General features: G+C 41.7%; 1 protein-coding gene across 4 annotated transcripts in view; it reads left to right on the top strand.

Annotated features, from left to right (window-relative positions):
- EIF4ENIF1 (eukaryotic translation initiation factor 4E nuclear import factor 1) overlaps positions 1–19584 on the top strand; it is a 42441-nt gene extending 22857 nt beyond the window's left edge. For 2 of the 4 annotated variants that reach the window (XM_082667276.1, XM_082667273.1), the window contains exons 7-19: positions 336–511; positions 5535–5670; positions 5876–6055; positions 6693–6925; positions 9998–10069; positions 10509–10692; positions 11628–11707; positions 12044–12186; positions 14704–14788; positions 16056–16188; positions 17353–17697; positions 17951–18115; positions 18696–19584. In XM_082667276.1, the coding sequence (XP_082523402.1) occupies positions 336–511; positions 5535–5670; positions 5876–6055; positions 6693–6925; positions 9998–10069; positions 10509–10692; positions 11628–11707; positions 12044–12186; positions 14704–14788; positions 16056–16188; positions 17353–17697; positions 17951–18115; positions 18696–18937 (2174 nt within the window). In that variant the 3' untranslated portion in view covers positions 18938–19584. The remainder of the gene's footprint in view (positions 1–335; positions 512–5534; positions 5671–5875; positions 6056–6692; positions 6926–9997; positions 10070–10508; positions 10693–11627; positions 11708–12043; positions 12187–14703; positions 14789–16055; positions 16189–17352; positions 17698–17950; positions 18116–18695) is intronic. The other 2 variants (XM_082667274.1, XM_082667275.1) reach the window with 2 other exon arrangements.
- The last annotated feature ends 2884 nt before the right edge of the window (positions 19585–22468 follow it).

Raw genomic sequence — 22468 nt, 5'->3', positions numbered from 1 at the left:
ATTTTTAAGCAGTAAGAGAGGCTCAAAAATTGTCCTTTAAAAAAAAAATTAGAAAAAAAATCCACTACATTATAGAAAACTTGAAGAATGGGCAGAGGAGGGATCATAATCCTTCCTAAATCATGTTGGTGTTCTGACTTGTTACTAAGTCTTTTTTCCTCCTCTAGCTTCCATAGGAAGGGAACTGTTTTACTATTGCAAGTGCTGCACTGGCACAAGAAGTCTGCTTTTAAAGTCATCTGTGGCTCTTCTGCATGTGTGATGATGCTGAGGCCACAAAATATGTCTGGAGCAGTTTACATGATCAGACTGTCTTTGTCCGGTTTTGCTTTCAGGCATGGTCGAGTGCAATGGAGGAGTGGCCGAAGAGGATGAGGTGGAGGTCATCCTTGAACAGGAGCCTGCTGCTGATCAGGAAGTGCCAAGGGATGCCGTCTTGCCCGAGCAGTCCCCAGGAGAATTTGACTTTAATGAGTTCTTTAACCTTGATAAGGTGCCATGCTTGGCTTCGGTGAGTGTAGCAGCATGCTTATCAACATGGATGGAGCAACTGTAGGGTTAAATTTGACCTGAGTCTTTAAGATACCTCTTTTTAAAGTTTTGTTTTGCTAGATGATTGGGAGTTTCTTGGCTTTTATTCTTAAATATTATTTGAATTTTTGTTGGCTTCGTTTTGAGAGGCTAAGTGAGAATTCTATACCAGTTAACTTTTTCCAGGTTGTTAGCATTGGATTAAGAATTCTTCAGATGTTTAAGAACATTGTCTGCTTTTATTTTTAAGTTGTTAAGTGTTTGTTATAGAGCCTTATTGTGGAGGTGGATTTTTATTACTGATGATCAGTATCATACTGATCTGCATTCCTTGGGTAAGGCTGGTTAGGTGGTACCTGTGTGATGTGATGGTTCCGAAAACCTTTCATGAAAAGGAATGTGGGATACTATCACTGTTGCTGTTAAACTGTTGAGGTCTAATCTTTCTCGACTTTTAAAGTAGAAACAGTAAGACATCCCAAATCTTCACTTGGTACCTGCCCTTGCTCCTGTCCCCTTTGGCCATTTAGGGATTAGTAATGCCTCATCAAATTTTTGGAGAAAAGATAAAACTGTGGCCTGTGCCCCCAGAATTGAGATTTTTCTGTGGTTGCTGAAGGAGTGCATAGGACTGATGAAATAGAATTTTAAAAACCATTTGACCAAAAGCATCTGTACGTCCCAGATGTTCTTTACAGGACATGAAATACAGCAAGTAAGTTTGACCAGTCCTTTAGAACTAGTGGTTCTAACTTAACTTACTCTACTCCTTAACTGTAACTGCTTCTTGTTTGATCATTGCATGAGTGGACAAAGCTGGGCATGACAGAGAGGCATGCCTTTGTCATTTGCCTGCCCCCAAAAGCCTAAAAGATGGCCACCTGGAATAGGTGAGCAGACACTGCATAGCACTGATAGGTACAAGGCCACAGGTGAGTTCTAGGGCAGTACTTCTCAAATTCTCTGGTGAAGGCCAGGTTTTATTTCCAATCCATTGAGGACCAGTACCTTAGTATAAAGTACAAATATCACAGCAATGCCCAGTTGCTATAAAAGTTGCTAAGCATTTACTCCGACTCTCAGCTTACCTCATTGTGGACCAGCTTGGCCCAAGACCACACTTTTCTATAGCGCTGTTCAGGAATATGCGGAGGGCGGCTGCAGATCAACCGGCAGCTGCGTGGTTTTGCTCCTTACGTTCTAGCACAGTTTTAACTGTAAGTCCTCTAGCCAGATACGTCACTTACAGTGAGCTGGCCAGTAGTCCTTTGGCTCACTGTGAGCGGAAGGGTTGCATCCAGATATGAGTTTAATTTACTTGATGTAAAACTGAGTGATCCTCTCAAATTCTTAGCTTTTGAGGGGACAGTAATTTTTTATTTTTATACCAGCTGTGTTTAGTGACATTTTTTTTTTGCATTCTCCTAGAAGACAGATGGAAATCTTATTGTAAAAAGTTTTCACAGCAAAAGGTCAAAATTTAGAGGCCTGTACTTGGCTCCAAATGTGAGTACCTGTGAAACTTACCTGTGTAACTAGGCAGAAGAAGAATTCAAAACTAAACTTTTAATAATAGGTAACATGTATACAGTGCTGATTGTTTTAGGCTTTGTATCCAATAAGTCATTTAATCCCCACAAAACTCTTGTAAGTTAGATTACTACTGTTTCTGTTTTACAGGTGAGGAAGGCAGGCACAGAGAGGTTTAAATAACTTGCCTAAAGTCACATAGCTAGTTAGTAGTGGAAACTGAATTCTAATTTTTGTAGTTTCAGTTAACAGTCTTTACTCCTAATTCCCCCCAACTATACTGCCTATAAAGCATAAAAGGGAGGAATAGGAACTCAGCACCATCTTATCCTTTGGCCCTCACCCTCAATCAAAACTTGGTTAATTCTGAGAAGGTACCTGGCTAGGAAATCTCTCCATGCTTTTCATGGAGGGTACTACTCATTAAGGTGTATATTCTATAATAGATTCACTTAAAAGCAAAGCTGGGATCAGTAAAAAGAGATGCTCTGGTTGTGCTGTATAACCAGCTGGACTCTATTATAATGCTCAGAAAATGACCAGTCAATTGGGAAAAATAAGAAGGGCTATATAAGATTTGAATATCAACTGACAAATAATATAAACTGTTTGAGGTATAGTACCTGGCACTTAGCAGGACCCACAGATGTTGGGTATTAATTGGCATAAACAGAATTACACCTATATTTTTAAGCTATATTTACTGGCATTGCAATACATCAGAAGTTGACAGCCACGAAAATCTGTACAAAATGAAAACTTAGATCACATGTGCAAATAATTTTAGTTATGTAATTAAAAATAAGCTGATTTTAGATATGCAGCTCTTACTACAGTACCTGATACATAACAGGTACATAGAAGTATTTTGTTTTTGTTTTTTTTGCGGTACGCGGGCCTCTCACCGCTGTGGCCTCTCCCGTTGCGGAGCACAGGCTCAGCCGCTCCGCGGCATGTGGGATCCTCCCGAACCGGGGCACGAACCCACATCCCGTGCATTGGCAGGTGGACCCCCAACCACTGCGCCACCAGGGAAGCCCCATAGAAGTATTTTGAATGAAGAAAAACGAAATCAAAACAAATCCTAAACTATGTAGAGTGATGAACAGGAGCATGACATAGAAAAACCTTGGTGAAATAATCAAAAGTGTGCTAAGGTGAAAGTGTGTAGCCTTAAATGCATTCATTATAAATCCAAAGAAAAATCAAGCTAGAGTGAAACAAATACAAAAATATGGAAATTTCCATAAAAGTGGAAAGTAATGAAAGAAAAGCATTGATTAGTAAAACTTAGTAATTGTCAAAGAGCAAAAATATTTCACAATATCTGTATCAGAATAATATGAATCCTAGGATATGACTAGTCTAAATGACCCTTAACGGACCAAACTAACAGTCATATAGGTTACCTTAAAAATGCTATTAAAAATGTAGTCTAGAAAGAGCAGCTGAAACATACCAGACTGCAGTTCACAGTCTCCTCCTCTTGACTAGCTTAGGCTGTGGGATGTAGCGGCAGTCAGCTGAGTACCAATGTGCATAAGGGGAGGGAGGGAGGGACTGGTATTAGAGTATCCCTGCTGGCTCTGGTAAAAAATGACTGACTAGATAAACTCAAGATTCTTTTTGGGTTCAAAATGCTCTAGCTTCTTGAAATTGGCATTTATAGTAAGTGGTGTGTAAAAGCGACTGTCTCTACTTATGTTTTAGCTATAATAAAACTTAGCTTCTCTAACAAACAAAGTTGGTCACTGATCAAAATATGGAAATGACTTTCTTAACACTTACTGTCAAATCTTTAGAAAATGTCCAGATACCTTATATTCACTTCCTTTACTTTTTCATGTTCCTCCTGTGTATCTTCTGGCTTTTTTCCTATACAATATGATCAGAGGAAATAAAAACAAAGTGCAAAGCTATTTTTACTATTTTTAAAATTTCAAACTCTTTTCAAAATTAAAATATTTTAAACAGCTGTAGCTTTTACTTTTAAAAATTCCTGTTTATCACCAAGGTGGTTGGGTTTTGGGTACAATTCCCAATTTTTCACAGTGAAACATCACTATAATGCTTCTCCTATAATTTAATGATTGCAAATTAGTGGACTTGAAAGTCAGCATTTGCTGGCACAGCCTGTTTGTTTACAATCATTTTGTATTCATGTCTGCAGGGTTTGCCAGTACTTGTCAAAGCCAAATCCAATAAAAAAATTGGTCTTTGCCCTAAAAAAAAGAAAAAAGAAAAAGTCAGCATTATTTAAGGTATGAGAGTCTACAAGTGGAATGTGATTGAAACTGTTGAATAATACCTAAGAAAATAGAAGTACCCCAAGTAATCAATGTCTCGGTCTTGTGTTCAAGAGAATTATTTGTGGCTTAGATTGGGTATGTGTTATGAGAAAATTCTTCCAGATAAGAATAAAAGAATAAATCTAACCTTCCACTGCTGAACTTTGACTAGAAACTGGGGGTTTTAGACTTCAGATAAAACAAAGTCCCTAACTCTGTCATCTGTGTACCAGTCTTGAGAAAAACCTGTTTTCTGTTTATGCCTTATTGTCAAGGATGTGCCTCATTTTGGGATTGATATTTGCTTTATCTTGTCTTTTCTAAATATTGATAAGAGAACTGCATAAAGGTCATTTTGGATATTTAATTAGATTTATAATAGGGTACAACTGAAAATTTCATTTTCAATGCTTAAATTTAGTTTTTAAGAAGGATTGGTAATAGAAATTGCTGTTATGAAACAGCGTTGAAGAAATTACTTCTGATCATAGTGCATCATTTAATTGCTCTTATTATTAAACCAAAAACTATGGAGGTCAGATCTAAAAGAAAACGAACACCTGAAAACTTTCCATTAAGTTCAAACAGATATTGGAGATCAATTAAAAGTTCATCTTTCACATTCTGACTTGGACTTTGATTAGGAAATATGACTTGGAAATATCTTTATGAGCTCTACTTTTTAGCTTTTGGGTTCTGAAATTGTCAGCATTGGATTTCATGATGTTTATTACAACCTTGAGGTTGCTGAAGTCTGAAGCAAGGGTTTTCTTTCATCAGCTCTCCATACCTGATGCTTAGTTGAAGGTCACTCATCAGCTTGGCAATGGAATGCTTTACTCTGGTGCTGATTTTGATTTCAAAACTATACCCTCTTAGAACATTGATGGATTTTCTAATGAGGCAAAAATAGAAAACCAGAACACTTTCTGTAGCACAGATGTTTTGCTTTATATGCTTAGAGAATACATGGTTGGTTATGCCCAAGTTTGGGTTACTCAGAAATGATCCAGGAGGGGAAGAAAAGTTAAAGATGATCAGAATCCTAAGTTCTGAGGGTGTTTGCCTTCAGGTCAGCAGCATCAAAGGAAGTTTCAAAGTAAGTGACCCTTTCTTAAAATTTGAACCTTCTTGTCCTTTTCACCTAGAAACTATTATCTTAGCTTCTTTTATCTTTCCCTTTAGATGATAGAAGATGTTTTGGGAGAAGGGTCAGTCTCTGCCAGTCGATTTAGTAGGTGGTTCTCTAACCCGAGCCGATCAGGAAGCCGATCCAGCAGTCTTGGGTCAACACCACATGAAGAGCTGGAGAGACTTGCAGGTAAAATTGCTTCAGGTTCTGGTCTTAATGTAGACTTGAGCTTTCCCTGATATGGTTCATTTTGTCTTCATTAGTCAGGGGTCCATTAAAGGGTTTCTGGATACTGAAAAAACCCTTCAATTGGTGTCCTTTTAATACTGTTGAGATATGTTTCTGTGCTTTATTGGGACCAATTAATTATGAATATATTTACTTGCAATACTAGGTCTGGAACAAGCCATCCTCTCTCCTGGACAGAACTCGGGGAATTATTTTGCTCCTATACCATTAGAAGACCATGCTGAAAATAAAGTGGATATTCTAGAAATGCTACAGAAAGCCAAAGTGGATTTAAAACCTCTCCTTTCCAGCCTTTCTGCAAATAAAGAAAAGCTTAAAGAGAGCTGTAAGTTTTTATTAGAGTCTGCTTTAGATATTTGAAACATTTGGATGCTCTGTCTTAATGGCAGAATTGGTTCTAACAGACTGCTATCTCATCAAAAGTCAGATAATGGTGGGTTTTGTTTAATGTTCTTCAAAAAAACTTTTTATCAAACAGTACCACCTCTTTGAGAATCTGGTAGTCACTGGGTCACAAGCTCCATGGTAAGAACTTTTCTTCTAAGTCCTCCTTACCTGGAGCCTGAGTATAACACTCCCGTGAATGTTGTAGTCCTCTCAAGCATAACTTGGCAGCTCCTCACACCTCTGCCCCAGTCTGCCATGTTCTTGCTTAGGTTATTAAGCCCTCAACATACAACCTTCGTGATATATTAACCATAGTGCAGGTAGCACTCTTTCTCATGTTGGGCCATCTGGGATTCCTGTCCCTGGTAATAAGTCTCCAAAAGACTCATTATAAGAAGTCCTCCTGCAGGATCTCAGTGCCTTCAGTTTGTCTGTTTTTGGTGTCAGCCTTTTCTGACCACCTCAATTCAACTGTGAAATAAATTATTTTCACCTTAACCATCATGGTATACAAAGAGAATTCCTACCACATATTCCTTTGCTTCGCTTAACCTGGACTTTTTTCAACCTTTCAGCACATTCAGGGGTTGTGCTTTCAGTGGAAGAGGTAGAAGCAGGGCTCAAGGGCTTGAAGGTGGACCAGCAGGTGAAGAATTCAACTCCCTTTATGGCAGAGCATTTAGAGGAGACCCTGAGTACTGTGACCAGCAATCGACAGCTCAGAAAAGACGGAGATATGACTGCATTCAACAAGCTAGTGAGCACCATGAAGGCAAGTGGGACTTTGCCTTCTCAGCCCAAAGTCAGCGTAAGTATTTGGCACAAACCCCAACCTTTTCTCCTTTTCCCTCTTTCTATTCCACTTCCCACCCAATAAATGGCTTTTAAAAAAGGTATTCCGAGTAAGTTGGAAATTCTTTAGTAGTCAGTTGGTCCTTGCTACTTTTGTGTGTTTTTTAATTATTGCTATACTGTTTGTTACTTGAAAAAGCAGGCTTGTGGTTAATCTGTAGTTACTGTGCATGACAGTACAGCGATTGAAAGATTCAGACATAACTTGCTTATCTTAACTCACTGCTGAAAAAAAAAAGGTGTAAACATACCTTTTGGAATGAGCTCCAGAGAAGGTTTTCAGTTTATTCAGCTACTTAAGTTAAAGTAACTTACCATATTTTTAGAGTAAAATCTTTTCACAACTTCTAATTACTCCCAGATACCTGAGATTACTTGCTTTCTTGATTAGGCAGTTGACAGGTATACATATCATTTGTAAAGTATCTAAGATGAATTTTTCAAGACAGTTGCATTCTGTTAATTTACTAATAAAAAAAAAGCTGTGACTCCAAACTTATAAAACACCTTTAGACATGAAGTTGGGTTACAAGGTGACTGCATGTCAGTAAATGCAGGTGTGTAGCACATACTGGTCTTTGTCATAACACATTTAGAGGGCGCCTCTCAGCCATGGTCTATGTGTTACTGTTGCTAACCCTTGATGATACAAAGTGAAAGGGAAATGGTAAATCTGAATAATAAATAAAAACATAGACTTACTCTAGTTGCTATGTTATAGCAAATTTACCAAACTGAGTTTTGCCTCTTGTTTTTCCTGACACCTTCTTGTCTGAGAGCTATAGGTTAACCATGGGAGAAGTAGCTGTTTCACTGTGCCTTGTACCAGTGGAGGGCAGCTGATTTTTGATGTTTCTTTTCTGACCAGCTGTTAGTGCTAGATCCTAACAGACGCCATTGTTCCTGGCCTACCTACCTGACTCTCTGCCTCTGAAAGGAGGCATCTCAGATAGGTATAAGATAGACTTATTTCTGTGTATCTGACCACACCATGCCAGTAATAGGGGAATGTTCCTTGTAAGCTGCTTTAGATAATTTCCATGCAAAGAATTACTAGAGATAAATGCTTTCAAATGAGGACCAGATTACAGGACTGCAAACTATCCTGTTCTGCTTTCTTGTTATTGGGTTGGCCAAAAAGTCCATTTGGGGTTTTCTGTGATTTAACGGAAAAACCCAAACAACCTTCTTGGTCAACCCAGTACCTTTATGTCATGGTGATTACGTGCTGACTACAGTGGTAGGGGTCAAATCTTGTAAGTAGCCACTTTTATTGTAAGTAAAGAAATGGGAGCAGGGGAATTCAACAGTTTACCTGATGCTTTTGAACATCTTCTTTCAGATATGATTCTAGGGTTTCATATTAACACAGTTGACCCGGAGTTGTGAGGATAACTGGTATGATGTTGGGGTTTCAGTGCTCTGAAATATATCTGGCTTCAGCTGAGGGAATGAGCCTCAAACACACGCATAAAGGAATGGATGATATAATTTAAGGTGCTAGGCAAAGAGTAACACAAACTCAACCTAGAAAAGAAAGCAACAAGAAAATAATGTAATAAGTGCACCGGGCATTATCCCAAAATATTACTTGATTTGCATATTGTTGTTTAAGTCATGGAATTCTTCCAAGCTTTTAGTTACTGTGACTGTGTTATGTATACTATTTCTGATCTGCCTCTGTTTTGGTTCAATCATATTGTTTATCCCCAAAATAGGACATGTTGGTTCAGTCTAAACTCTATTTCAAATTAAATTGTAGACACTATCCTCCAAATATAGTAAGCCATGTAGTATAAAGTTGCCTATTTGTTTTTTTTTGTTTTTTGGGTTTTTTTAAATAAATTTATTTATTTTATTTATTTACTTTTGGCTGTGTTGGGTCTTCGTTGCTGGGCGCGGGCTTTCTCTAGTTGCGGCGAGCGGGGGCTACTTTCCGTTGCGGTGCACGGGCTTCTCATTGCGGTGGCTTCTCTTGTTGTGGAGCACAGGCTGTAGGCGCACAGGCTTCAGTAGTTGTGGCACGCAGGCTCAGTAGTTGTGGCACACAGGCCTGCTCCACGGCATGTGGGATCTTCCCAGAGCAGGGCTCGAACCTGTGTCCCCTGCCTTGGCAGGCGGATTCTTAACCACTGCGCCACCAAGGAAGCCCGCCTATTTGTTTTTGTTAAACGGAATTAAATGACTCTTGAGGAGATCTTATTAAAATCATTTACAGTCAGTTCCAATTCCAAAACCAGCAATGAAACACTTGGATATCTTTGGGCTATTTGTCACTCCCGAGGACATTGCTGTGGACCTTGGCAGTTCCAGCTTGTGGAAGGGAAACTGACAGAGAAAGCACTTCAGGCAGAGCTAAATGGACACAAGGATGTCCTGAAGCACCAGAGGTAATACAAGTTCGATGCAAAATATAACTGCTGCTGCATTAAAAGAGCTAAAAGTGGAGGATATGAATTTTTCCCTGTATATGAGACCCATTTGGAGTAGCTTGTTAAAAAATAATAAAGTTTAAATTTCCTGAAATATGAAACTCTGAAATATCACAATTTTGGCCAAACTCACGTTGTTACTAGGTTTTTCGTACCATCTATGGTCTATAAATCTTGTTAAAGACAATGGGTAGCAAAGGTTGCCTCAAATTAAAATCTATAGATTATCAAAATTTCCTCCTTGTGCCTTCTCAGTAAGTAAGTGTTCCCCTGTTTCACCATTTTCTTTTCCCCTTCTTTTGGTCACAGTGTTAGAAATAGTAAAATGGACTTAGGGTTACCACAGAAAAGACCTTGTCTGAGGGTCTCTGAGTGGACTTTGCACGTACATGTGAAAATTCTTTCTGTTCCGAGATCTTTGGGACCTGTGTGATGAGAGAGTGGGACAAGTTGATCTGACTTTTCTGTGATATGGACATCATTCTGCTGTTAAGTGCCAACTCCCTGGGGAGTTTTTATGTTTTCTTGTGGTGGTCCCCAATTAATAAGTTTAGTATGTAAGAAGGTTAAAACCAGTTTTCCTTTGATTTTTTTAGCGAACGCTTGAAAGCCATTTGATGTCCCCTGCTGAGATTCCAAGCCAGCCTGTCCCTAAGAACATCTTGCAGGTACTTCACAATCTTATACCGAGGCCTTGGAGTCCTGAACAGTAGTCCTCCGAACTGGTTTTGTGTAGTGGTCCACCTTTGGGCCTTAGAGAATGATCCATGTTGCCCGGCAACGAAGGATACGATGTTGCTGCCTGACATAGTTCTGTGTCGCTTGTTAATCTCAATGTGGGGTGGGTAGGTGGCTAAAAAAGATGATGAAGTAAGTGCTTGGTTTCCAGTTTGCAGGTTTGCAATTTCTATGGAAATTTAAAGTATCTAACTTATATTTGTAGCACTAACTTAAAGGAAATGTTGGTAGCTGAACATTCAGAGCAATTTGTTGAATGTACATGTGCCAAGTCCTTTAGTGCAACAGGAGGGAGATTCATCATTGGCAACCTCTGACTAGGAGGAAGAACTAGGTTTGTTCACAAGGATTTGACTTTTCTGCCTTTAGGAACTTCTGGGTCCACCTGTTCAGAGACCTGCTTCTTCCAATCTTCTGAGTGGCCTTATGGGGAGCTTGGAGCCTACGACATCTTTACTGGGCCAAAGAGCACCCTCTCCTCCCTTGTCACAGGTGTTTCAGACGAGAGCAGCCTCAGCAGACTACCTTCGTCCCAGAATACCATCACCAATTGGTAAATGCTTTTGTGCGTAGATGCCTATCTGTTATCATTTCCCCTTCCTTTCCCCTAGGTTATACCTCTCCCTTAAAACTGGCAAAGTCTTTTTCATGGGTATCCTTGAAGAGTTTAAAAAGAAATGTGTTAATTTGTTATGATTTTTTCAGGGGGTGGTAAGGACACAGATGTGGAAGATAGTTTATTATCCAGCTGCCCTTCTAGATAAATAGGTTCATGTTGAAGTTTTGTACTTTTTCTCTTGAGGTTGATCTAAATTGGATCCAGCTTTTTAGTCATCTTCCTTATTTTGGGAATTCAATCTAGAAAAGTTAATTTGGCTCCATAGGTTTTTCCTTAATAGAGAAGTCAGAGTAGTGGCTCTCTACCAACCTGGTGAAGTTGTACATGACCAACTGGGAGGTCTTGTGGCTAATTCAGAACATGAATGGAAGAAGCACTTCCAGAAAGCTGTCTTAGCAAAGTGTTGTACACAATCTCAGTGTTCTTGCACCTGCGACCACTTTAGGCTGCTGGCTGCTCTGGCCCCTGCCAGTCATACCTTGAGAGGAAGTTTTTGTAATCTTTCCACAATTAGGGAGATATAATGGAAAGAGTATGAACCTCAGAGCACTGGCCTCTGCTTTGGTATCAGCTGGTGTGGTTGCAATGGGCCAAATCACTGGCTAGAAAAGCTATTCTCTCCCAGATAGAGGTCTCGGCTCTGAAAGAAACAAAACTGACAGCTTAGCTGGGAAGATAGATACCAGCAGTTTGAGTCATTAAGTGCTCTGATTGAGGTCCACAGAAGAAGAGAGACATCATCAGCCCAGGAAATCAGTACTTCCTGAAAGAGATGGTGTTCAGCGAGGAGCAGCATGCATTGGTGATAATGCCTCTTGGAGGGACAGGTGCTATCTTGACATGCACTGAATCTTTAACCTTCCCAACAGGTTTCACACCAGGACCACAGCAGCTTCTCGGAGATCCATTCCAAGGCATGCGCAAGCCCATGAGCCCTGTCACAGCCCAGGTCTGGCTGAGCTCTTTCTCAAACTTAATCTGTTGCTTGCTTTTTACCCTTATTGTTGCTTGTGGGATAGAGAATTAAATTGCTGCAATGCTTGGAAGTGGTTTTGAATTATAACTCAAGCTCAGTGAAGGCTAGAAAATTGGTGAAATTATGTCATACTTAAATAGCTGAAATTCTGTTCAGTGGATGGCAGCATAGTTTAGTCAGGTTCGCAGTATCTAATTTCTCTCAGCTGCTGCTTAAACATACCTTTCCCAAAAGAGCAAAGAGAGACCTTTGTAGAAAGTGCACTGACTGTCATTCTTCTGCTGACCCCCCTCTGCCACTTCTGTTCAGCAGATGAGCCAGCTAGAATTGCAACAGGCAGCTTTGGAGGGACTGGCCCTGCCACATGACCTTGCAGTGCAGGCAGCAAACTTCTACCAGCCTGGTTTTGGCAAACCACAGGTGGACAGAACCAGAGATGGATTCAGAAACAGGTAAATTATTAATCCTACCCTTGTGGAGATTTGCAAATTAGTTATCCATAGTATAACTTCTGTTTTACACACTGATATATTATACAATATATGGTGACAGTTCCATCTCCTGAATGTTCAGTAGAGGAAATCGTATGATTGAATTCTAGTGCAGGGGCATAGGCTTTTCATCCTATATAATTTTATTTATATTTTTCATTTAGCGGATTCGTTTTTACAGATGTAGCTAGCATAGCTACTTATTTGCAGTTATGCTTATGAAATGATGAAAAGTAAAACTACACCTAGCTTCCTCCCCCTCAGATTCCTTGTTGAGTATCAAACTGTGCCTTGATTCAGGTTTGTTGGTCAGAGCTGTTAACAAATGATGACTGACTTCACTCTCCTCCCATTCTCTCCACTAGTTTCAACAAGTAGTGAAATGAAATGAACCATAAGTTGGGGAGGAAAGGGTAGCAATATTGTTTTTTATTGTAAAATAAAATAAGCAGAAAACTGCATGAAGCAAATGTATGGCTTATTGTAAGGTAAACACTTGTTAGCTACCCAGAAGCCCTCCTTGTGCCTTATCCCGATAATACCCCTTTTCTCCAGAAGTGACCATTGTCCAGTCTTTAAAAGTAATCACCACCTTCGTATTTTTAGTTTTATCACCAAAATATGCATCCTTGAACACTGTACTCCTGCCCCATATAGTATTTGGTACTTAAGCTGTATTTGTTTTGATGTGATTATTAAAATTGCTGTCTCAGTGTCTTCCTTTAGCTGGTTTTGTATGTTGAAACTTTCAGAAAACATTGGGACCAGTAAGTACCCCATTCCCTTGCATAAATGTGTCTGATCTATAGCCCTCAGCCTAAACAGAGAGCTCAGGACTGGTCTGCCAAGCCCCTTCACTGGACTTCTCTCTACAATGTAACGATTTGTTGACCTTCAAAGCACTTTTGATATCCACAATTTAATTTGCTCTTGGCAACAACTCTGTGAGGTAGATGGGGTAAAGAACTGCATTTTACAGATACAGAAACTTAGGTTTTTAAAATGTGACTTACTTGAAGCTAGGAGGTAGATCCAAGTCACTGTCAGTGGAGCCTTCAATTTTTAGATCAAATGGCAGGCCTTCCCTGAATACCCTGTACACAATTGTGTCCCCCAACAGATATGGTTTCTCCTTGCCTTGCTTTATTTTTTTATTGAACCTGTCACCTTCTAGCATATTTTTTTTTTCTGTCTCCCTGCCCATAGTAACCCTTCTATCCTGCAAACACAAGAATGTAATGAAGCCAGAGATTTTTGTTTTGTTTACTGCTGTATCCCCAGCACCTAGAACAGTGTCTAGCACATAGTAGGTGCTTAAATATGTTTATCAGAAGGAATAAATGATAGGTCGTGCAGAACCACCAGATTGGAGGTTACCTCTTAGTCACCCAGAGTACTACTGTCTCTCTCTCCCCTTGTCGTCATACTCATAGAGTCTCAGGGTGGCAGCACTGGGGCTTACCTGGTACAGACTGGAAAGAAGCCATGAGTTTAGGATTCCCATCTGCTTATGAGTCAGAGAACTTCCAGAATCATTGACTGTACTTGGAGCTTTGGCCTTTGCAGAACAAGGTCTGACATGGCTGAAATGCAGTGAAGCTTTGATTAGCCAGTGAACTCACATAGTTCATTCTTCTCTCAGCCTGTTTATGTCATCATCAACTGTTTCCTGTTTTCTTCCAAGTTAAGAGAGAATAAGTAGGATGTCTGGGGAGAGAAGGGAAGTCTGCTCTTTTAAACTTTATAAGGGAAGCCTGGGACCAACCCTGTGTGTAGACCAGGAGTAGCGGGGAATGCTTCATGTAACTGGGTCCTAAAATAGCTCAAAGTCTTGGTGCTCTATTTGACTTGAATCAGTGTCTCACAGAGCCTCAGTTCTATGCCAGGCACTGTACTACTCAGTGTTGCTCCCTACCTTCTGGAGCACAGCCTGCCCTACAGAATAAAGGCCCTCCCTAGCCTACCTCACTGGAATAGTCAGCAAGTAAACTACACACTAGCGCTGGATAACCCTACATTCCCAAGGCCTTCCTGAGTCCCTGTACCTGTTCCTTCTACCTGAATCATTGTTCTCCGTCTGTAGTTTATCATTGGCACACTCAATGCAGCTCCTTCCAAGAGAAGCTTTTGCAAAGTCCCTGCATCGTAGGGGTATCCTCTCATTCCTTCTACCCCTCATTTTCCCATTGTACTTTGTTGGTACCCTAATATTGACATTCCTTGTTTGCCCTAGGTTAGTAAGTATCTCCCCTAGATGAGAGTTCTTGCAAGGCACGGGACCATGTATCATTAAGCTTTTGTCTTTCCTCAGAACTTAGCACATGGTTTTGCATATGTTAGACACTTATTAAATGCTTGGGAAATTGAATTGAAGAAAGGAAATGGGATGCTTCCTAGGCTGGCCTTGAGTTTTATGTGGTTTTAGAACTTGGAGTTTGAGCAGCTTGGGGCTCACACTGATAATTGGTTTGTTCACAGGCAACCGCGAGTGACCAAGTCACCAGCACCTGTGCACGGAGGGAATTCCTCTTCCCCTGCCCCAGCCGCCTCCATCACAAGCATGGTCAGTGACCTTTGCCTTTGTGAATGACTCCTAGGCTTCTCCCTGTTTGGTTGTGCCTATGTTGGATCACTGTGTACCCCAAAATGTCCTTGAGTGCCTTTCACAGGAGTCAGTGATTTAATAGACTTTTATGCCTGCCTATTTATTAGGCCCTCCCCTCTCAGGATACAGTCTAACTCAGGATTCTAAGTTCTAGTGAAGCCCCTACCTTGGGGAAAGTGTGTTCCAGGAGATAGACAAGTAAGGGCCAGAGCATACAGCGTGGTGTGATATGTTCAAACAAATGAAGAATTGGAGTGGGGAGCAGGGGAGGACAGGGGTAAGGATAGGAGGTGAGGTGACTGGGCTTGGAGCATGGGAAGTCCAGAGAAACATGGTGGGAGTTCACGAATTCAGATTCAGGTCTCAATACAAGTTAAGGCTGGGATAGAGAGGTTTGCTTACTTGTGGTGACAAGTCAAGTTTTACAGCCGACTCGTGTACCAGCATTATTTACCTTTTTTAGGTTTCATCCCCCCACAGACCTTTATCACCTAGTCAAAGCTGATAAGGGGAAAAGACTATTGCTCTGTACTTCAGGACCTCAAGTGGGTCTTTGCACTAAGCACCCTGAAGGCAGGATCTAAGAGCTTTTCTGTTCATAATTCATGCCCCGTCTCCTGTCATCAAGGATTTGGGATTGTTTAATGAGAAAAGTTGCATGCATAATAAAATCATCAATGTAAAAGTAGGCAATAAAGAGGTGGGAAGAAATGACCCCAAATAGTGAGTACTGGTGGCTGAGGAGACCTTTAAGAACATAATTGTGGATTTTCTGGTAGCCAGGTTAAGATGGGAAACACTACAAGTATAGAGAAATTTAGGTTCTGTGGTTGTCGCTGAAATGTCCTTTCCTAGCTGGGAGGGCTGCTGTTGCAGGGTATACTTCTGGCCATGTTCTTTCCCCCTTCCCAGCCTAATCCTGAAGCAGAGGCTGCCATAGGCAGATCCCCATCACCGCAGACAGGTAGATTGAAGCTTCTGTGCTTCAACTACCTTTATGCTAGAGCTAAATCTATGTTTTGATGAAATTGTGAGCATGGGATGGTGCACTTGGGCCACCGCCTATTTGGCCCATCCTGTTGCTTTTCTTCCAGCAGCTAGAGACCAGACGTTGGAGTTGGCCTCTGCCACATGTAGCCAGAAGGGGACTCTTCAGCTTCAGTAGTTTGGCCAGTTGATTAGGAAAGGCATTTAAAGAATGTGTTAATACTGTTTTTCTCTGCAGCTTTCTCCTTCCTTCACTCCTACCTCAGTGATTCGTAAGATGTACGAGAGCAAAGAGAAAAGCAAGGAGGAGCCAGCATCTGGAAAAGCAGCTCTTGGTGACAGTAAAGAGGACACTCAGAAGCCCAGTGAAGGTACTGCAGAGCTGTTGAGGATGTACTGCCCAATAACGTATGTGACAGAGCATCAGCCTGCAAAGCCCTGGGCAAGACCCCTGGTTGCTTTGGACCACAGTTCTGTGTCTAACAGTGAGAAGGGTTGGACCAGCTCACAGTTACTTAAGCCACTTGAAATTCTGACCAATCTAACAGTGGCAGGCATGAGTGCTGGTATTAGGAAGAACAAGCATTAGTTTAGGATCCTTATTTTGGCTTGAATTATTAGTACATTTATTTGGCAAATTAATAAAAGTTCAACCAGGTTTATTTCTGAAAGGTTCTCTCCAGTCTGTGGAGACTAATCATCTAATAAAACCTGCAGTGGGTGAAGCATATAGGAGGTGTGTGAGAGCCTTTTATAAATATGTAGAAAATGTAAGAGGTTTTTAGGGGTTGCACAGTTGGGATTTTAAGGACATAGTGAAACAGATTCTAATGAGTGAGGTTTACATAGGTCTAGAGTATTGGTCTGAGAGCTTTTTGCCTGTGAGAAAGCTTCTGAGAAAAAAAGAAAAAAGAAATCCTGTTGGTCCTACTAAAAGGCAGTTCAGATTCCTTCACCAGACTATAATTACTCTTTAAGCTTTCTGTTGTGATGGATTTGCATAATTTTACTCACTTGATTTTCCCCTTAGACTAAAAAGCATGTTAATCCCAAGCAGCTGACTAGGATAGGACTAGCTCCCACACAGATGCAGACCACAGGCATATGGGCAGACCAGGGTGCCCAACTGAGTTAGACCACCAGACCTGATATGCCAGGCTTGCTTGCCCATAGCTATTCCTGGATTGGGAAGGTTGTAAGAACAAAGATGTGGGCTTCTTAAAAGTTATCTCATTTACAACTTCAGAGTCTTTGGTTTTTTAGAGTGTAGCAAAAATAAACTCTTGCAGCAAGGTGTTGGAAGACTGGAAAACTTGGGGTCTGCTCCCAGGTCTGTCCTTAACTACCCATGACCTTGACTAGGCCTGTTCATAAGGCCAAACGATGGTCCCTACGATGCAATCCTCTAAATCTGTTGAGGGGATCAAATAAGGATTGTGAGCTTTCTAAGAAATGAGTTACTGGATCATTGGGAGGACAATGTGTTTGAGAAAAGTTTGCCAATACCAAAATATTCTCTTTCTGGATCCTTACAGAGAACCTCCTGTCATCCAGCTCTGTGCCCACTGCTGATCAAGACTCTTCTCCCACTACAAATCCCAAACTATCAACCCTACAGCGGTTTTCATGTTCCACCCCACTATCACAGACCAGTCGTTACACCAAAGAACAAGATTATCGACCTAAAGCAACTGGGAGAAAAACACCCACCTTGGCATCCCCAGTTCCAGGAACACCTTTTCTCCGCCCTGTGCACCAAGTCCCCCTTGTCCCCCATGTCCCCATCGTTCGGCCTGCTCACCAGCTTCACCCAGGGTTGGTCCAAAGGATGCTGGCCCAGGGAGTACATCCACAGCATCTTCCAAGTTTGCTCCAAGCTGGTGAGTTTCTGACCTGGCATGATGACAGTTGCTAGAACTGATGGTTTTCATCCCTAAAAAGATGTTACTAGGTTTTTTCCATTTTAACCAGTGGGTCCAATCTGATCTATCCCTTAGTCGATTAAAAGATTAGGAACCTAGCATTGAGCATTCTTCATTCTTAATAAACTTTCTGATTAGCAAAACTGTATAGTCAGGCTTGAAAATTTCCAGGTAGATTATTTCTCACCAGTTTCTTCTTTCTGCCCAATAGGTGTGCTTCCTCCTGGGATGGACCTGACTCATTTACAGGGACTATCTGGCCCAATCCTGGGTCAACCCTTTTACCCTTTACCTGCCACTAGTCACCCTCTCCTAAACCCTCGTCCTGGGACACCTCTGCATCTGGCAATGATGCAACAGCAGCTACAGCGCTCAGGTAAGTTCAGAAATGGGCCAGATGAGCTGAGGATGGGCTCAGGCTCAAAGTTTTTGAACCAGTTTCCAGTGAAGGGGATAAAATGACACTGACCATTCACCCTAGCAAGACTGGGATAAGGGTGTAATCAGAGAATAGGATGAAGTAAACCGACCTCTGTGGGATTTGGAATTCCTGTGAAGACAGTGGGAGAGCCAGGTGTGCTCTGGCTTTTTTTTTTTTTCTTTTGTCCCTTTGCCTCTTAGGAGAGGAGGCTGAGAATCCTGACAGATTCAGCATAGGGACTGCCGAGAGTAGATGCTCTCTCGCCAGCTTACGTCATGGCTTCTGCTTGTCTTGGGAAGTAGTGGGCATGTCATCTAGGATGGGCTCTCAATATGGATTGCTTCTGAATAGCTCAGCTTTCTAAGGTACTGTCTTCTGGCATTTTGCAAAGGAATTTCCTAAAGAAGCCTAGAATCAATCACGTGGTAAAGAATTCTGTTTGGAGTTTCATGGATAGGATTTGAGTGAAGCAGGGTCTGCTAGAGAACTACTTCCCCTCCTTGTGCTCTGAATGATAACGTTCTTATCGCCACAGTTCTTCATCCTCCAGGGTCTGGTTCCCAGGCAGCTGCTGTTAGCGTTCAGACGACGCCTCAGAATGTGCCCAGCCGGTCAGGCCTGCCTCATGTGCACTCCCAACTAGAGCACCGCCCCAGCCAGAGGAGCAGCTCCCCCGTGGGCCTTGCCAAATGGTTTGGCTCAGATGTGCTACAGCAGCCCCTGCCCTCCATGCCCGCCAAAGTCATCAGTGTAGATGAACTGGAGTACCGACAATGAGCAGGGCAGCAGGCTTGTCTAAGCCTGGACCTTTTGGTGGCACCCTGGTCAGGACTCTGCTTCCTCATCTCATGTTGGTTTATGGGCTTTTACTTTGTAGCACTCTGTGCGAAGCTGTTGAAGGGCACCTAGGCACCTGGTGTTGTCTGCATTATGATGGAAGGAACTTATTAACCAATCGAGTGGAGGCTACATGGTCTGAATACAGGATGCAGTGTTGTCAGTCCTGAATACAGGAAACAGTCTTTTTTTGTAAGATATGTGAATGAAGTGTTGGTGTCTTCACCAAAAGGTGGCACCTTAAGGGTTCTGAGGAAATAAATGTATAGACCCTTATGTACAGACCTGTGTATAAACAACTTTTGTACATACATATAGGATAGCTTTTTTGAACTTATACAGCTGTACATAAAAGTAGCTGATATTAGTTAAGCCTGTGTCAACAGTTTGGATTTTTTTTCACTTGTACATTTGGGACTTTTTCTTTTGGTTGATTAAAGTTGCATATGCTAAGTGTGTGAATGAAGTGAATGGCACTGTTGTGTTTATTTCTTCCTGAATCCCTTCCTCTTCACTAGGTTCTTTGAGGGAAATTATCTTAAGTTTTTTCTTTAGAACTCATGGAATTGAACTCTGATTTGGGAGAAGGAAACTATGGCCCTCTTTCTTGAGCCTTAAAGACCCCAATGGGCCAGTTCAGGCTGGGCTGACCTTACAGGTAGTATTGATTGTGGCTAATACCAGATGATGGTGTGCAATTTCTAAAATTAAACCCACCTAGTGAAAACTATTTGTTTATTGGGGTAAAAGTCAGCGGTTTGTTGCCTTCCTGTTCTCCAGGTCAAAGTCCCCTATAGGGAAAAATGGGGCCTTAGAGTTCTGATTCAATCCATAAATTTTTTCCATATAAAACTTCCCTCAAGACTCTGGTGCCTGTGTTAACTGATTTCTTGTGTGCTCTACCTCATTCCTCAACTCACAATTATTTTAATTATTCATCTTAACTACATGCACAACATTGGAGAAAAGGATTCTACTATAATACTCTAACTATGGCCTCAAGTCCCCTTTCCTCACTTAAGGTTTTTTAGTCCCACCAATCTGAGGTGACAGATCTTCTTGATTTGTCACCCAGTATCTCGATAACTCACCCAGTATCTCGATACTTGTCTATTTAGGGCCATCAAAGCTACTTTGACTTCATACTAGAGGGTCAAATAATGAGGCCATTCTCTGATTCACAGGTGAAATGAGCAAGATGGGTGGATTTTGAGTACAAGGGTGAAAAACAGCCTCAGTGTTAAGGGTGCAGCCTATAAACCTGGAGCTGCCCACCCTGCCCTATATTCTTCCAGGAACACAAGAAAGCAGGTTGCTTTTCAACCAAACCTGGCTTTGTGGACTGAGCATGAGGTCTGTCTCTTCCTAGTACTTCAACTTCATTAGCCCTCCCTCCCTGCAGTAGGATTTGGTGAGTGATTCTTCAACTTCAGAAATAAGCCCTGTTTAGAATTCTCACAAATGCTTTGTTTCTATAAACAAAAGCTGGAAAACAATCTCAAGTAACAGTGGCAGAACATAGACACCTGAATCTAATTCCATCTTTCCTGTGTGTCCTTTCACCTTCCCTTTCATGTTGAACCAATAGTTAGTAGGTGTAGAGTGGGGAGGATTGGTTTGAAGCTGCCTGTGAGGGCCTCCTTTTCAGACTTAGAAGCTGGTATGACAGAAATGAACAAATGCAGGCACCAAGCAGAGGGCAAAGCCATTAGCCAATAACTGATGAGATGGAGCCAGAAGGAAATAAAGGAGTGTTGCTAAGAATAGCACAGCAGAAGCTAAACGGCACAAAAACTATTTTGGTGAATGGAAGAGTAGAGGCAAAAGAGGAAGTTAATGCAGTCTTCAGGAGCTAAAAGCCAGATATAGAGTAAGGGCAATGGAAGAGTAGAGGCAAAAGAGGAAGTTAATGCAGTCTTCAAGAGTTAAAAGCCAGATATAGAGTAAGGGCAGGAGGACTTGATGACATGATGTCTCAGCTAACAAGGTATCTTACGTGGAGCAACTTTGGAAAGTCTAGCAGGCATGAAATGAGTTTAGAAGCAATCAAGACTGGAAGGATGTGCAAGGCCTCCTCAAAGTAAAAAGGCAGAGGGCCACAGAGAACCTCGTGGAAGTTAAGGAGGGGGGTCAGGTAGGAAAGAATAGTGCCCCCACCCCCCAAGGAAGCAGTTGAGCAGCCAGTACTTGGCAAGTTAGTAGTAATCAAAAGTAGGGGGAAAAAATGGGAAAGTACAGCTAGGCCTTCTTCCAGGAGACAGCTGTTAAGTATCTTATAAGCCAGGCTCTTAAGATGGAAGGGAGGTCAGGTACACTGGCCTGAATGAAAGAGACAAACTCCAGGAATGAAGAGTAAACTGATTGGAGTAAACTGATTCAATAGTTCTATTCCCTACACAATTGGTTCAAGAATGGGAATGAGATGCAGAGACAAATTGGCTGGGCAGCTTCTAGGAAATGGCTTCCCCAAAAGATAAAGACTCAGCGCTCTTTAGTATCCTCTGGATACTGATACAAAGCCTGGGACTGAGCAGACATTCTTTGACAGTGAGGGGAGCCAACTGCCCAGCAAAGCCAACAAACTGCAGTGGACAAGAGTAGCTTGATGGAAAGAATCTGGATCCTCAATGACATACCAGCTACCATAAGCCCATCTGAGCTCCAGAAAACTTATGTGAGAGACCAAGTTTTCTTCCATTTCAGCTGATTAAGTTAGCGTCTGCTATGAAACACAGCTAAAAGCATTCTAACTAGTTAATGGCACAGGACAGTGAGTCTGCTTAGCTGTGCTATAAAAGATTAGGAAAGAAAAATGGAAATTCACAGGAAATTCAAGCCATGCTATGAGAGCCAAACAACTCTAGTCTTGGGAGTTCATGAAGAGAAAGCTTTGCGCTATAGGAATAACCCTCCTTGGTGGCCCTACCCCAGGCAGCATTCCTAATACAAGACTGTACCTCTCTCCCAGAACTCCCAAGTCTGAGCCCAAAAGGGAGAGAAAGGAGGGGTAGGGTAATGCTCTCCTCAAACACCAGGGGCCACCGATGGGGGAAAGGGAGGGTGTTGAATGATGGAAGCAAGGCCTGTTCAAAGCACATCCTGAGGCCTTGGATGAACTTGGGTTTCAGCATCCTTCTCTCCCCAACATCCTGGCATTTCATTGCCCAATGAAAGTGAGTCTGAGGATTCCCCCAAAACCCATATGCCCTGGCTGGAAAGTAAACCTTGCTGGAAATTCCATAGCTCAGGAAGCCAATGTCTCTCTGAAGAGCCGGGGTAGGTTCTAAATTATGGCCTCTATCATGAATGTACCAGTGATATCAAGGTCTACACCCTGCAAAGTGACTAGGATACCAGGCCTGAGAGGCTTATCTCCTGGCTGTGGGGACAGTGCTAAACCCAGGCTCTAGGAAGACTATGAGAGGGAAATAACTGTCACTAAGGTAATAGGAGTAACAAGTACTGGAAAAG

Source organism: Grampus griseus (genome assembly GCF_964374135.1).
Source record: "Grampus griseus genome assembly, chromosome: 12".
NCBI lineage: Eukaryota > Metazoa > Chordata > Mammalia > Artiodactyla > Delphinidae > Grampus > Grampus griseus.
This window is presented reverse-complemented; position numbering and strand designations above follow the sequence as displayed.